We start from the raw sequence: 13,996 nt of genomic DNA on the forward strand, positions 1-13,996 counted from the left end.
TATTGATATTCTGATAATATGATGGAGGATTTCTGGACTGGAGTTGGCACTGCTGTCATCAGATAGACACCGTCTTGTGTGACTGCAGGGCATTGTGTGTGCCGGTTTACGGTTTTACATGTAATAATGTGAAAGGGTTGTAGTTGACATTAGCCACCATGACCCAGGCTAAGACACCTGTAGTCAACACATCTACGCTTTTTGCAGAAGAAGGGCAAATACTTGGTTTATGGTTATGTTACAATATAGACTTATGTACAATGTCTGGATAGTTCTCAACACCCATTTAAAGGATCATTTGCACTGCACTATGATTATGAATGAGCATTCCTCATGCGGTCTAAACAGGCTGCCGATCACCTGACGAAACAGCGAAACCCCCGATCGTTGGGTAACATGATCTTTTGTGCTGTGCAAAAGATCATCGTTCTCAGCAGTGTGTAAGGGGGAAGACCGGGGTGTAAGTACTTTCAGAGCGAGGGATCCGGAACTGCAAGCACAGAAGTCAGGTGACTGGGAAGCTGGGGGCGTGTCCAGAGTGAGAGCTGGGAGGTCAGGTGACCGGTGAACTGGTGGCGTGGCTAGCCAGGGAGAGACGAGGACGTTTGCGCGAGAAAGCGGAGCTGGGTCCGGCTCAGCAGAGCAGTGTGAGAGGGTCCAGGCTCCTGGCTTCAGTACTTGAAGCAAGATCCGAGTGCAGTGAACCGGAGGAGTCAAGCTGACTAGAGGGAGAAGAGACGCAGGGTCCGTGGAGCCGAGCACGTGAGGTGCCGTGTTATGGACTAGGGCCTAAGCGGGTAAAACCGGAGACCGCCAGAAGACAGAGCATTGTTTGGGCTGGGAAGCCTGAAAAATCAACACCGGCATCAGCTGACAACTGCCTTGTGAGGAGCAAGAGTCCGCTAAGTGAAAAAACTGTCGATTATAACCTGTTCGACTCTGCTACTTCTAGTTAAGCTGTGAACTGTCAGTTCCCTTGTGTTTCCCCCATATTTTCCCCTGTAACTCCCTGCGTGGAGGTTGACCCTGTTATTATAAACCTCCCCTGTTTATTAACCCCATATTGGCTGCTCTGTGTTTCTGTGTCACTGCATCTAAAGTACCCGTGTTACAAGTGCATTATTATCATCCACGCTGCTGAGAACAATCTATTATAGATTATTCAGTGCGCATTTGACACGGAGTTTGACTATGTAAACAGGATATTAAACGATGGTTGTTTAACACCATGCTACCTAATAATCCACTGGACAATCACTTCTTCGTATGCGCAGCCTCCAATTATCAGGATGATATGACATTTCATAGCCTACAGTAACTTGCCACTTGCCTCTTAAACACAACAGTCTGTCAGGTTCATAAGCCCTGTAAATTCTCCCTGAGACGTTATTAGGCACTTTTACTGTCCCTCTGGAGCCGTGAAAACCAACTCTCTTATGCTACTCTGGGCTTTTACTGCTGCTCGATACGTTCAGTCCACCAGTTTGTTCCTCAGCTCCATCCGTCTGCTCACTCCCAGAGTAAATTTCTCTGACTTGTAACTCTGACACATACCAATCACATATCAACCATTCCCTTTTGTAGATGCGCCTGTAAGGTTTTCATAGACCAAGGTGTGGTGCTGCGACTCTAGGCTCATTTGACATGGGTTTCTCTGGGTGTCCGTATGCCGTTATATCTTTCAGAACTTTCCCACTCAGGTCACATACTGTATGATGATACAGAAACCCCAGATCTTTGCGGTACACAAAAAGGATTCCAGTCCACTTTATGACAATAAAGCGTTCTTTACTTGTGAATTTGTTGGAAACTATGTACACAAGGTAGCAGGTATTCAATAGATTAGGCACATCTACAGCAAATAACAGGCAAGAGCTACAAGTGGCGGAGTAGAACATGTACAACAGGTTTAAAATATACAACGTATGATAAACTTTCAATCTCCATATTATCTTCTGTTTATCTATAGCCCACTTCTGCAGTAGAAACTGTGCCCCAAACTGGTAGCCTAGTCTTCTTTCCTATGCTTCCAGGATCAGCTTACATGTTGCCTTGTTCAGCTCCACTCTCTAGCTGTCCAGGACCCCACATTCTACAGCTCTACCTCTGGCTTATGGCCATACTCACTACATCTAGCTTCCTTCTGTCAGGTTCACTTCTCAGTGTCAGAGATCTTCTGGTTGTATCTTGGTATATCTGACACTTCTTCTTTTCAGCTTGCTACCTCTGAAATCTTCCTGTTACACACACCCCAATAAGCGACTCACTTTCTTCCTCTTACAGAACTACTTTCCGATTTCTGAATCCTCTTACTAGGAAGCATTCCCTTTCACACCTTAAACTCCTCCCGACTACAGGGCTGGCTAAGTTTTAACTCCTCTTTGCCCAGCTTACATAGCAGAACATGTTTCCTACTGCAAAACAACTCTAATGGGACTGAGATCTAAAGGTCATCAAAAATAATAGTTCATTAAAACCTTAAAATTTAAAGTTTATTTGATATGCATTAAAAAAAAAGAAATAAACCAAAAAATTGCAAAAGTGTTCCCTCATGTGAATATTTTTGCAATGCTTCTTTTTTCGTTTTCTTCTTTTTTTGAATGCATATCAAATAAAACTTTAATTGTAAGGTTTTTATGAACTATTACTACTGCAAAACAACCTAAAAATCTCATTCCTTTTATTAAAACATCACAATACTTTTGCATTAATATTAAATAATATGTTAGTATATAATATATCATGCAGAACATCACAGAGAATATATCAGTCATATAAGAACATGGTATTAGATCATCAGCAGCGACTTTTTAGGGAAGTGTCCGTCATCTTCCAGTCCTTCACACACCTTTACTTCACTTACCCAATTGCACAATTATTTAGAGCCACCAGCACATCGCCCTCCATGGAATGACATCTGACACTCTATCATGCTGGTATTCAGGAAACCTCATTCGTGTTGTCTACTACTCTGACCGGGTATAGTGGCACTTACGTATACAGAAGTCCACCAACCTGTAACAAATATAGACTAACGGGTGTCCAGACTTTGTGAGGTGCGTAATCACATAGTAGAAGCTTGGCACAGCCATAAACAGCAATAGACATTTTTCATATATACATAGTCATGTGAGGGGGAAAGACATAGGTTACCTCTGGCTCAACCAGCTGACCGTCTTCCTTTACAGCAGAGCAACCAGCGGAACAATAGCCAAATCCACCAGACACTGCAAGATTTCTTTTGCATGACCATAATGGAGCTTGTATGTTCTCCCCATGTTTGCTTCTGTTTCCTCCGGGTTCTCCGGTTTCCTCCCACACTCCATAGATATACTGATAGGGAATCTAGATTGTGAGCCCCAATAGGGACAGTGATGATGATGTCTGTAAAGTGGTGTGGAAATGAATGGCGCTATATAGTCAATAAATTAAATAAATAAATTCTCTATTATCAGATGGAGCTAGGATGTCTAAACTCGCGTAAAGGGGGCGTGCAAGAGATGTGAAGGGTTGTCAAAGAGATGTGGAGGGATGTGAATAGAGAGATGACCAAGGGGGGAAATTTTTGCTCCATATTATTCTAGAAGGGCATCCCTAAAAGGTGGCAAGTATATGGTTGCATCCTCAAAGGACGGTGTACTAGCACAATGACTGGAAAATATCACCATCCTTTTTAAGGCTTGTTCACATGTAGAGTTTTTGCTGCGTTTTTTTTCAGTGTTTTTTTTTTTTTTTATGTGGGATAAACTCAGTGTTTTACAGTAGCCGCAAAATAAATGAGATTTCTAAGATCTTTATCACATAGGGCATTTTTTCCCATTTTTTTAAAAAAACCACAGCATTTTTTTCAATGTTTTTGCACTGTTTTTTGCCCATTAAATGTATAAAATGTATAAATTGTATGCAGCAATTTTCCTGCCAATGCTATGTGTTTTCAGTGCACAAAAAAAAAATTGCAAAAAATGCACTGTGCGAACATGACCTTAAAGAACTACAGTTTCCTGAACCACAGGGCCTGGCGCCTTCACTTTTCGCTGTTACTGTTTAATTTATAAGAAACTTGCATCTAAATAATTCACAGTACAGAATTTTGATGTATAAAAGTAAATGCAGGAATCATAGGAAGAAAGATGATGTGCTTTGCAATAGTAGAAAAAAAACTATCCGTAAGTCTGGCTTTTCTGTTCATGCATCATGACTTTATGTATGTGAAAGTAATGACACCCTTTGGTATTATGTGTTATGACTTTGAGGAAAATCAGCTTTCAGGCCATTAATGGAAAGGCATTAGCTGCGTTAATATTTATGCATACGCTCTTTCTGATATTGGCATGTCTGGCGCATTTCAATATCGTGTCTGTTCCTTTTCCATCACAAAAAAAACTGATCAACAGGTTGTTGTAAATGGAATTTCCCCCCTTTTTTTCCGTTTACACAAAAAACAGCACTCCAGCAGAGCTAGAAATTATTCCCTTGAATTTCAGCAGCTGAAATATATTCTGTTTTCTCTACAGCAATCACGCTGAGAAAATATAATATACCTTTAAATACTATAGGCACAGCATATAATTACATGAGAATTATATGTGAGCTTATCAATGAATGCAGAAAATCTTTGAGGAGGGAAACTTTCTCTATACACAACTCTGTTCACAGAATTTGGCTTCCTGGAAATTATATTGTTCATTAACAATAAAATATAAAAAATACTTTACCCTAAATTGTATAGCATGAAATTAGTAGCTATAGTCATTTTGCCATAGCAGTAAGCCTTGTAATAAGACAGATTGAAGTAAGAGCCCTAGGCAGGAGAAATCAGGGCTGCCAGTAATATAAGGTTTTTACAAAATGTATTGTTGAAGCATGACTCTCTAAAATAAAAACATCACTAGTAGAGATAAGCAAATTGTTTTATAACAAATTGTAATTGTTATAAATCTCCCCCAAAGCTTCCACATTTTTGCGCAATCTGTCTATAACCTATTTTGCTAGATTCTTTATGGGGCCAGAAAGGAGTTAAAAATAATAAACAGTTATGGTCACCTGTCCTTTTCCCTTTCTCACCTGTCCTGCTTCAGCAGCTCCCTATTTGGTGCTCCGCTCACTTTCGGTCTGCAGTATTCTCATTTTCAGTCTTCCCATCATTGGTCTTCTCTCCAGGATCTTTCAGTGCTAACTAGGCATCACGATATGGTCGCAAGTGGTGTAACAAATGAGATGACATGTGTTGTGCCTTACATGACCACATCTTGAAACCTAGTCAGCGCTGGAAAATCCCAGACATAAGACCAAAAGAGAAGAACAGTGGAAGACCCAAGATGAGAAGACTAAAGGCCTGAAGCAAGCATTGGATCAGGAGGGGTGGGTTTAGTACAGGTGAGCATAATCATTTATTCTTTTTTAACCTCAAAGCATGATAAGCTACAGTCGATGCACATTCAATTCAGCCCAAATTTAATCTATTGGCTGATACAAACTGAATCTACCCTAAACAAATTTTGGTGTATTCCCTCATTTGTAATCACCTATAACATGAGTCAGAGCTTTTAAAAGTCTTTTTTGGCTGTTTATTATATCTATATAACTTAGAAAGTTCAGTGATTATAGAGGCAGCACACCTGAGTTTAGCTGTTTCACATTACAAACTCTTCTTTCAGCTTTCCTCCTCTCATAGCACTGTTAGCTCTGCTGTACTGCCCCTGCCCCCACACTGCCTGTCCAGAGATGAGTCACACTTATGTCTATTGTGCTCAAAGCAACTTTGATAGAAAGGTTTGTAATGTGACACAGCTAAACTCATCTGTGCTGCCCGTCCATACCCCCCACAAGGACGTTATACAAAAGGTGAGAGTTATCTGCGCCCTAATTTCCCAGCATTTTCTAATTGTACATAAGGTTAGATCTGAACATCAGAGCTGTATCCTTACATCTCACACCCTGAGAAACTTGCCCTAAGCTATAGTGGAGTTGTGTTCTTTTTCTGCTGTGTTTCTGCCTGCTGATGATTGGGCAACTCATACAGGGAGAAAAAACCCACACCCCCAGTGAAAAATATCCGATAACACCCACTTGTACTGAACAAAAGTTAACTAATTAGGTGCCAAATATTTTGATAGCTAATATCTCTGCAACAGAGAGGCGAAATAAATAAAAAAAAAAAAAATTTTTATTCATGCTCTGTAGCCACTTTTTAATCTTTTGTCCAGTTCAGCATGAAAAATTTGGTGAAAGTTCCTCTTGAAACCAACTGGGTGTATACCACAGAACTTCTGTCATAGAGGAGAAAAAGTAAACTCCCAAAGAGAAGTTCTATGGTAGACGAAGATTTGCATTTTTATTAACTAGGGGAATAACTTCAGAACGGATGGACACAGAAAGAAAAGTGTTCCACAATCGGGGGAACAGCGGCTATTGAAGGAGGAACTCAGTTTAATTTTAAAAGTCCTAATTGCTAACACCCAGCTGTCAGTTTATTCATAATTGTCTAGGGTGCACAATTTTAAGTTAAATTATTATTTTTTTTTAAAGAATGCGATTTTATTAGTGAAATTATCATATCATGACAGGTAACAGGTCCTCTCTAAAATTTATTATCCGAAAACATATGGAATAATTGAACATTATTATAAGATATGAGGATTGCTAATTAGATTTTCTTTTTTCTATTTTCAGACCATTTGTATTTGAGAAAAATGTGCGCAGCAAATCCTGATAACTGGGTAACTTTTGATGATGAAAATCTGTTCCAATCTCCTCGGAAAGCCATAATATTTCCTCATGACAATGCACGCAGTCCTAAACCAAGTGAACTTAAACTAAGTCTATCTCATGAGCGGATGACAAATCTTTCTTCTTCCAACTCCACCACCCCTCACACATCTCCAGTAATTGACTTTTTCTTGAGTCCTGGTCCTCCAAGCAATTCCCCTCTTTGTACTCCAATTAAGGACAGCCCATCCACACCATGCACTCCTAAACAAGGGTCTTTTAACTTGTACCCTATAGCTGAGAAGCCCCCGAACCACCATTATACGTTGTTTGAAGGATCAACAAATCAAAGGTCAAGTGTTTCATCTCCTACAGATACGAATGACACAAATCAGAATGCATCACCATACAAAAGTAATAACAGTGTAGGACATTTTTCAGTTTTCCACTTAGATCACTTTCAAAATGATTGTGCCTTCTCAAGCCCATTTTGGAACAATGATGCCACGAGTTTTTCACAGGATCTATCCACTACGAGTGAATCTCGCATGAAAGAAAAAAAGCCTGCCAAACAAGAATATAACATATCAGAAAAAGAAACATCTAGCAACAACCAGAAAAGTCTAAACCAATGTTCCTTCAGTTATGTGTGTGAGAGGCTTCAGCATTTAAAGATTGACCCGCCTGACAACTCAAAACATCATCCTGGCTGCGTTGAAAGTGAAAGCCCATCATTTATTCCACAAAGTCTCTTTAGAAGTCAAAGGAAAGATGGGTGGCCTTTCATGTTGAGGATACCAGAAAAAAAGAACATGATGTCTTCTAGGCAGTGGGGACCTATTTACCTGAAAGTTGTATCTAGTGGAATTCTGCAAATGTATTATGAAAAGGGTCTTGAAAAACCGTTCAAAGAATTTCAGCTTCATCAATTCTGCAGACTTTCAGAACCAAAACTCGAAAACTTAGGAGTTTCAGATAAAATACATACCATTAAGATAGAAAATATATCTTACGTGGAAAAAAGGAAATACCATCCAAAACCAGAAGTGGTTCACGAGGCAGAAATCGAGCAAATGTTAAAATTAGGAACCACAGAGTATTCTGATTTTTTGGACTTTATTTTAACAATAGAAGAAGAACTCTTGTTGCTTTCTCCAGTATTGAAACAGAAAAAGACTTACGAAGAGCCTGAAATGTCGGTGGAGATAGTGGGCAATTTTTGGGGACACATTTCAAAGGAAGGGAAGCTAAGAGACACGTTGGTGGTCTGCCAATTATATTGTCTTAGTTTTATTAATAGTGGCATGGAGTGTTTTTTAACATTAAACGATGTTGAACTACAAAAACGGAATTATTTCGACAAGAACAGTGAGAAAAACTTGATCCATATTTCGGAATATCATTTCCACAAATGTGTAAAGCAACAAGAATTTGAAAAGTCTCGGATAGTTAAATTCACACCAATAGATGCCTGCCGGTTTGAGCTCATGCGCTTTAAGGTTCCTTGTGATGTGAATGAGCTTCCATTTTCACTTAAGAGCTTGGCTGTGGTACAAGGAGCCTATGTGGAGCTCCAAGCTTTCTTAAACATGTCCAGTACTATGGTGGGTCCATCACAAGTAAAATACTGTGAAAATATTACTATCCACTTCCCGGTTCCTGCACAATGGGTAAAAGCACTTTGGACTGTTAGCCTACAGAGACAGAGGTCCTTGAAGACGAAGATGAATAGAAGAGCCTGTCTTAGTACTGGATACGAAATAGAATCAGAGCCGGTAATACAAGTTACGATCGGGACTGCAAAATATGAGAATGCATACAAAGCTGTTGTGTGGAAGATTGATCGACTTCCTGATAAAAATTCTAGTAAATATATATTTTTCCATTTTATTCTATTGTTGATATTATGCTTTTATTTGTAAAGACTCACTATTGGGCTAGAGTTGATTTAGTTGAGAAATTGAGAAGGGGAAGACGATGACCAGTCATCCTACGATAGGTCTCATACAAGTTTATCTGCCTCAGGGAGCATAATGTTAATTCTCTATATGAGCATAGGTGAATAAGTTTTTGTTGTTTACCAACCTCCTCCATGGAAAAGAGAGCGCCACCATGACAGTTTAGGTTGTTATTCCTAACTTGTCTTTGGAGTCTAAGAGGTAACGTCTCTCCAGTGGAGAGTGACATGCCAGTGTAAGGAGACTTATAGCCCATGCAATGCTCTTCTGGGAAATTAAATATGCCAATTTCCTCTTCAGAGAGGAAGAGGACTAGAACTCTAGTGCCATCTACTTCCACTTTACTTCTTGATTGCAAATGCTCTCAATTGAAACTCTGCAGTTGGCAAGGTGAGGCTGACCACCTTGCAGTAATGTCTGTAAATTCAGAGTTTCAGAGGGATCTTATGGTTCTTTGTCTAGAAAGAACATACTGGAAGAACTTGGGTGGGAAATAGCTAAGTTATAGTAAGTAGTATCAAATTCTAGTAAATGTACAGTCTTGCACTCAATCATAGTTTCCCTAAGTAAACGGGAGACCTGCTATTATGCAGAAATGGTACAACAGACTATGAAACATGTAAACCGCAAGCATATGCTCTTTCTTCACAGTTGAAGTCCTATATTATGTGCCCTTAGTCCTGGAAGTACAGTGGGGAAAATAAGTATTTGATACACTGCCGATTTTGCAAGTTTTCCCACCTATAAAGAATGGAGAAGTCTGTAATTTTTATTGTAGGTACACTTCAACTGTGAGAGACAGAATCTAAAAATAAAAACCAGAAAATCACATTGTATGATTTTTAAATAATTAATTTACATTTTATTGCATGAAATAAGTATTTGATACAATAGAAAAACAGAACTTAATATTTGCTACAGAAACCTTTGCTTACAATTAGAGGTCAGACGTTTCCTGTAGTTCTTGACCAAGTTTGCACACACAGCAGCAGGGATTTTGGCCCACTCCTTCATACAGATCTTCTCCACATCTTTCAGGTTTTTGGGCTGTCGCTGGGCAACATTGAGTTTCAGCTCCCTCCAAAGATTTTCTATTGGGTTCAGGTCTGAACACTAGCAAGGCCACTCCATTACTTTGAAATGCTTCTTACGGAGCCACTCCTTAGTTTCCCTGGCTATGTGTTTTGGGTTATTGTCATGCTGGAAGACCCAGCTACGACCCATCTTCAATGCTCTTACTGAGGGAAGGAGGTTGTTGGCCAAAATCTCAAGATACATGACCCCGTCCATCCTCCCTTCAATACGGTGCAGTCGTCCTGTCCCCTTTGCAGAAAATCACCCCCATAGTATGATGTTTCCCCCACCCTGATTCACGGTTGGGAAGGTGTTTTTGGGGTTGTACTCCTCCTTCTTCCTCCAAACATGGCGAGTGGAGATGATACCAAAAAGTTCTATTTTGGTCACATCTGACCACATGATCTTCTCCCATGCCTCTGCTGGATCATCCAGATGGTCAATGGCGAACTTCAAACGGGCATGGACATGTGCTGGCGTGAGAGGGGGGACCTTGCATGCCCTGCAGGATTTTAATCCATGACGGTGCATTGTGTTACTAACGGAAATGTTTGAGACTGTGGTCCCAGTTCTCTTCATGTCATTGACTAGGTCCTCCAGTATAGTTCTTTTCTGATTCCTGACCTTTCTCAGAATCATCCTTACCCCACGAGGTGAGATCTTGCATGGAGCCCCAGACCGAGGAAGATTGAGTGTCATCTTGTGTCTCCCATTTTCTAATAATTGTGTCAACAGTTGTTGCCTTTTCACCAAGCTGCTTGTCTATTGTCCTGTAGCCCATCCCAGCCTTGTGCAAAAGGTGCAAATTAAAATAAGAATAAGGTGCAAATGATAAGTGAAAAACTAGACAAAAAAGGAACAAATGCAATAATGCATTAGGCTCTTCAAGTTTTAAAGGGGTTTTCCGGCTTTAGGCTACTAGTCTGCAGTCACTCTATGTGCACTGTGCTATGTGAGGTTTCTCCAGTGTCCGTGCCGGGAGCTGGCAGTAATGTGACTGTAGGTATGCGATTTGAATATATCCAGCCACATTCTGGCTAGTCGTGTCATTCGCATTGAGCCATGTCTAGTCGACATGTGACCACATGTATGCAAATCACATACTTGCAGTCACATGGCCGCTGTTCCCGGCATCATAGAATCCTCACAGTGCACAGTGCGCGTGATGGGAGGATTCACAAGTCTCATTGAGTGACTGCAGACATGTAGCCCAAGGCTGGACAACCCCTTTAATGAACATGGTCCAACATGTAGAACTAGCCCCAAATTTGATATATTCCGTGCACCAAGGGCACAGCTTATAGCCTCATCGTAGGGTATTACACCACTGTCCTAACACATTCTCCACTGCTCTTTTTTAAGGTCCTGATCAGCCGCACAGTTTATCCTGTAAGCTTGAGCTGGGCTCCGACCAGGAGATACCTCGTAGCTGGAATCCGATGGCAAACATGCAGTTTATTATGCCGTTTACATGTGTCTCTGGGGCAGAGGTGAAATCAATGGGAGTCGAGAATGATCTCCAGCCCCATAAACACGTCACCCAGAAGACTTGCTACAACATCCAGGTATTATTGATTTCCACATTTGCTTTGAATGGTTTACATTACATATAGATTGTTATTGGAGGACATAAGACGACCTGATGGAGCAATATACACTCTGATTAGATTGGGACAGGCAGGACTTTATTGCTTTTGGGTTCCTTCCTATCAATCTGGGATCCGATGACAGCAACATCTAAACTTGTCTATCCGGAGCAGACATAGCTCTACAGCGTCGCAAACATGAGCCATCTACTTTATGTCGTGCATAAATATCCGCATTTTATCATCCACACGGAAAGGCTATGTCAGCTGTTTTGTGCTCAAAACAAGAGGAAAACATACCATTCAGCAAATGTGTAGAAACCTCACAAGGCTGTCATCCATAATGTGCTTATAATTCTAATGTATGCAGGAATACTCGAACCGCCGCTCTTCAGACGGTTACTCAGACATGAAAACATTGTATAATATCAATTGGGATAGTCAACCTTACAAACATGCATCCATCGTTTTATCACCGCGAAAAAAGTGAAGAGGTTCCAGCAAGTTTATTCAAAATAAAATCTTAAAACATTGAATCCATGTTGTGATCAAGGCAACGCATTTCAAACTCTCATCTGCGTTCTCTGCCTGAGCTATATGAAAGTAGATCACACAATACCTATATACAATAATGTAACCGATGAAAACCATTGTGTAGGTCACATGTTGAAGGATTGTACAATGAAACCAAGAAGGAAATGTAACATAAAACAAAAAACCTAAAAAAATGCAAGAGAGAAGAGTGAAAAGATCAAAAGAATTGATAACGTCCACAAAGAAATTATGTTTCACTAAGACCATCAGGATGGCAAGTGCCGAGATTGTATATCCAGAATGCTTCCGGTGTAGGGCGCCTCCTGATATCTCCTCCTCTAGGGGATTTCCACACCCATTGGATGCCAAACACTTTGAGAGACGCTGTCCGCCATTCGGGATGGGTGATAAAATGTGTGGACGCATGGGAAACTGTACGGTGCGAACTGGTGGGACAAATGATATCAGTTAAATGTTCAGAGATGCGAACTTTCAGTTTTCTGGTGGTACATCTGACATACATTTTATTACGAACAATTCAGCTGATTATATAGACCACATTTTGGGAATTACAATTAATATATTTTTTAATTTTATATTGTCATCCATTGTGGTTCATAAAGGTATGTATGACTGAAGAATTGTTACGGGTCCGGGTGGTGGAACCTCTGTGCTGCGGTGCAAGGAGGGACCCAGAGGGGCGTGACTACACTGTGTTCCAAATTATTATGCAAATAATATTTTCTCAGATTTTCCCAAATTACCTATATGAATTGCTGTCATTGTAATTTTCCAGTCAAATAACTATTAGAGTACAATTGAAAGGTTTTTGTACAAACTGCCTATGATAACAGTATGTTTTTAAAAAAATAAAAAACTCAAACTGCACTCAAAATGCATGTTCCAAATTATTATGCACAGCAGAGTTTTCAACCTTTTCATTTTAATAAAGAGCAAAAAATGGTCATTTTTGAAATTATAAGCATTAGTAGGTTATTACAAACTGAAATCAAACAGTTTTCAACTCAAAACTTTATTCTAGGTGATGTTACATTTGCACATAGGACCCCTTGTTCGAAAAGAGCTTCTGAACTCTCTCGTCCATTGAATTTGTCAGGTTTTGGATGGTTTCTGCTTTAATTGTTTTGCATGAGGACAGAATACCCTCCCAGAGCTGTTGCTTAGATGTGAACTGCCTCCCGCCATCATAGACACTCCTTTTGATGATGCTCCAGAGGTTCTCAATGGGGTTGAGGTCAGGGGAGCTTGGGTGCCACACCATAAGTTTGTCCCCTTTTATGCCCATAGCAGCCAGAGATGCAGATGTGTTATTTGCAGCATGAGACGGGGCATTATCATGCATGAAATTATGTCAATGGTCCAGATGGATGGATGGAGTGGAGGATGGCTGGTTGATGGACACCCCATGCAAACACGGCTACGGCGCTACCAAGGAGGAGGTGGAGTAATGTTTTGGGCTGGAATCATGAGGAGAGAGATTGTCGGCCCTTTTAGGATCCTTGAAGGGGTAAAGATGAACTCCATAATGTATGTTGAGTTTCTCAAACAGCACTTCCTTCCATGGTTCAAGAAGAAGAACCGTGCATTCCGCAGCAAGATCATTTTTATGCATGATAATGCCCCGTCTCATGCTGCACATAACACATTGGCATCTCTGGCTGCTATGGGCATAAAAGGGGACAAACTTATGGTGTGGCACCCATGCTCCCCTGACCTCAACCCCATTGAGAACCTCTGGAGCATCATCAAAAGGAGTGTCTATGATGGCGGGAGGCAGTTCATATCTAAGCAACAGCTCTGGGAGGGTATTCTGTCCTCATGCAAAACAATTGGAAGCAGAAACCATCCAAAACCTGACAAATTCAATGAATGAGAGAATTCAGAAGCTCCTTTCGAACAAGGGGTCCTATGTGCAAATGTAACATCACCTAGAATAAAGTTTTGAGTTGAAAACTGTTTGATTTCAGTTTATAATAACCTGCTAATGCTTATAATTTCAAAAATGACCATTTTTTTGTTCTTTATTAAAATGAAAAGGTTGAAAACTCTGCTGTGCATAATAATTTGGAACATGCATTTTGAGTGCAGTTTGAGTGTTTTATTTTTTTAAAAACA

At 40.3% G+C, this 13,996-nt stretch overlaps 1 protein-coding gene across 3 annotated transcripts in view; it reads left to right on the forward strand.

Annotated features, from left to right (window-relative positions):
• Window positions 1–13,996, forward strand: part of STON1 (stonin 1) — a 107,388-nt gene that overhangs the window by 87,517 nt on the left and 5,875 nt on the right. For all 3 annotated transcript variants that reach the window (XM_073672092.1, XM_073672093.1, XM_073672091.1), the window contains 2 exons: window positions 6,673–8,574; window positions 11,103–11,305. In XM_073672092.1, the coding sequence (XP_073528193.1) occupies window positions 6,693–8,574; window positions 11,103–11,305 (2,085 nt within the window). In that variant the 5' untranslated portion in view covers window positions 6,673–6,692. The remainder of the gene's footprint in view (window positions 1–6,672; window positions 8,575–11,102; window positions 11,306–13,996) is intronic.

Source organism: Phyllobates terribilis, unplaced genomic scaffold (assembly GCF_046119375.1).
Source record: "Phyllobates terribilis strain yellow unplaced genomic scaffold, ASM4611937v1 Scaffold_3__8_contigs__length_932513732, whole genome shotgun sequence".
Lineage (NCBI taxonomy): Eukaryota > Metazoa > Chordata > Amphibia > Anura > Dendrobatidae > Phyllobates > Phyllobates terribilis.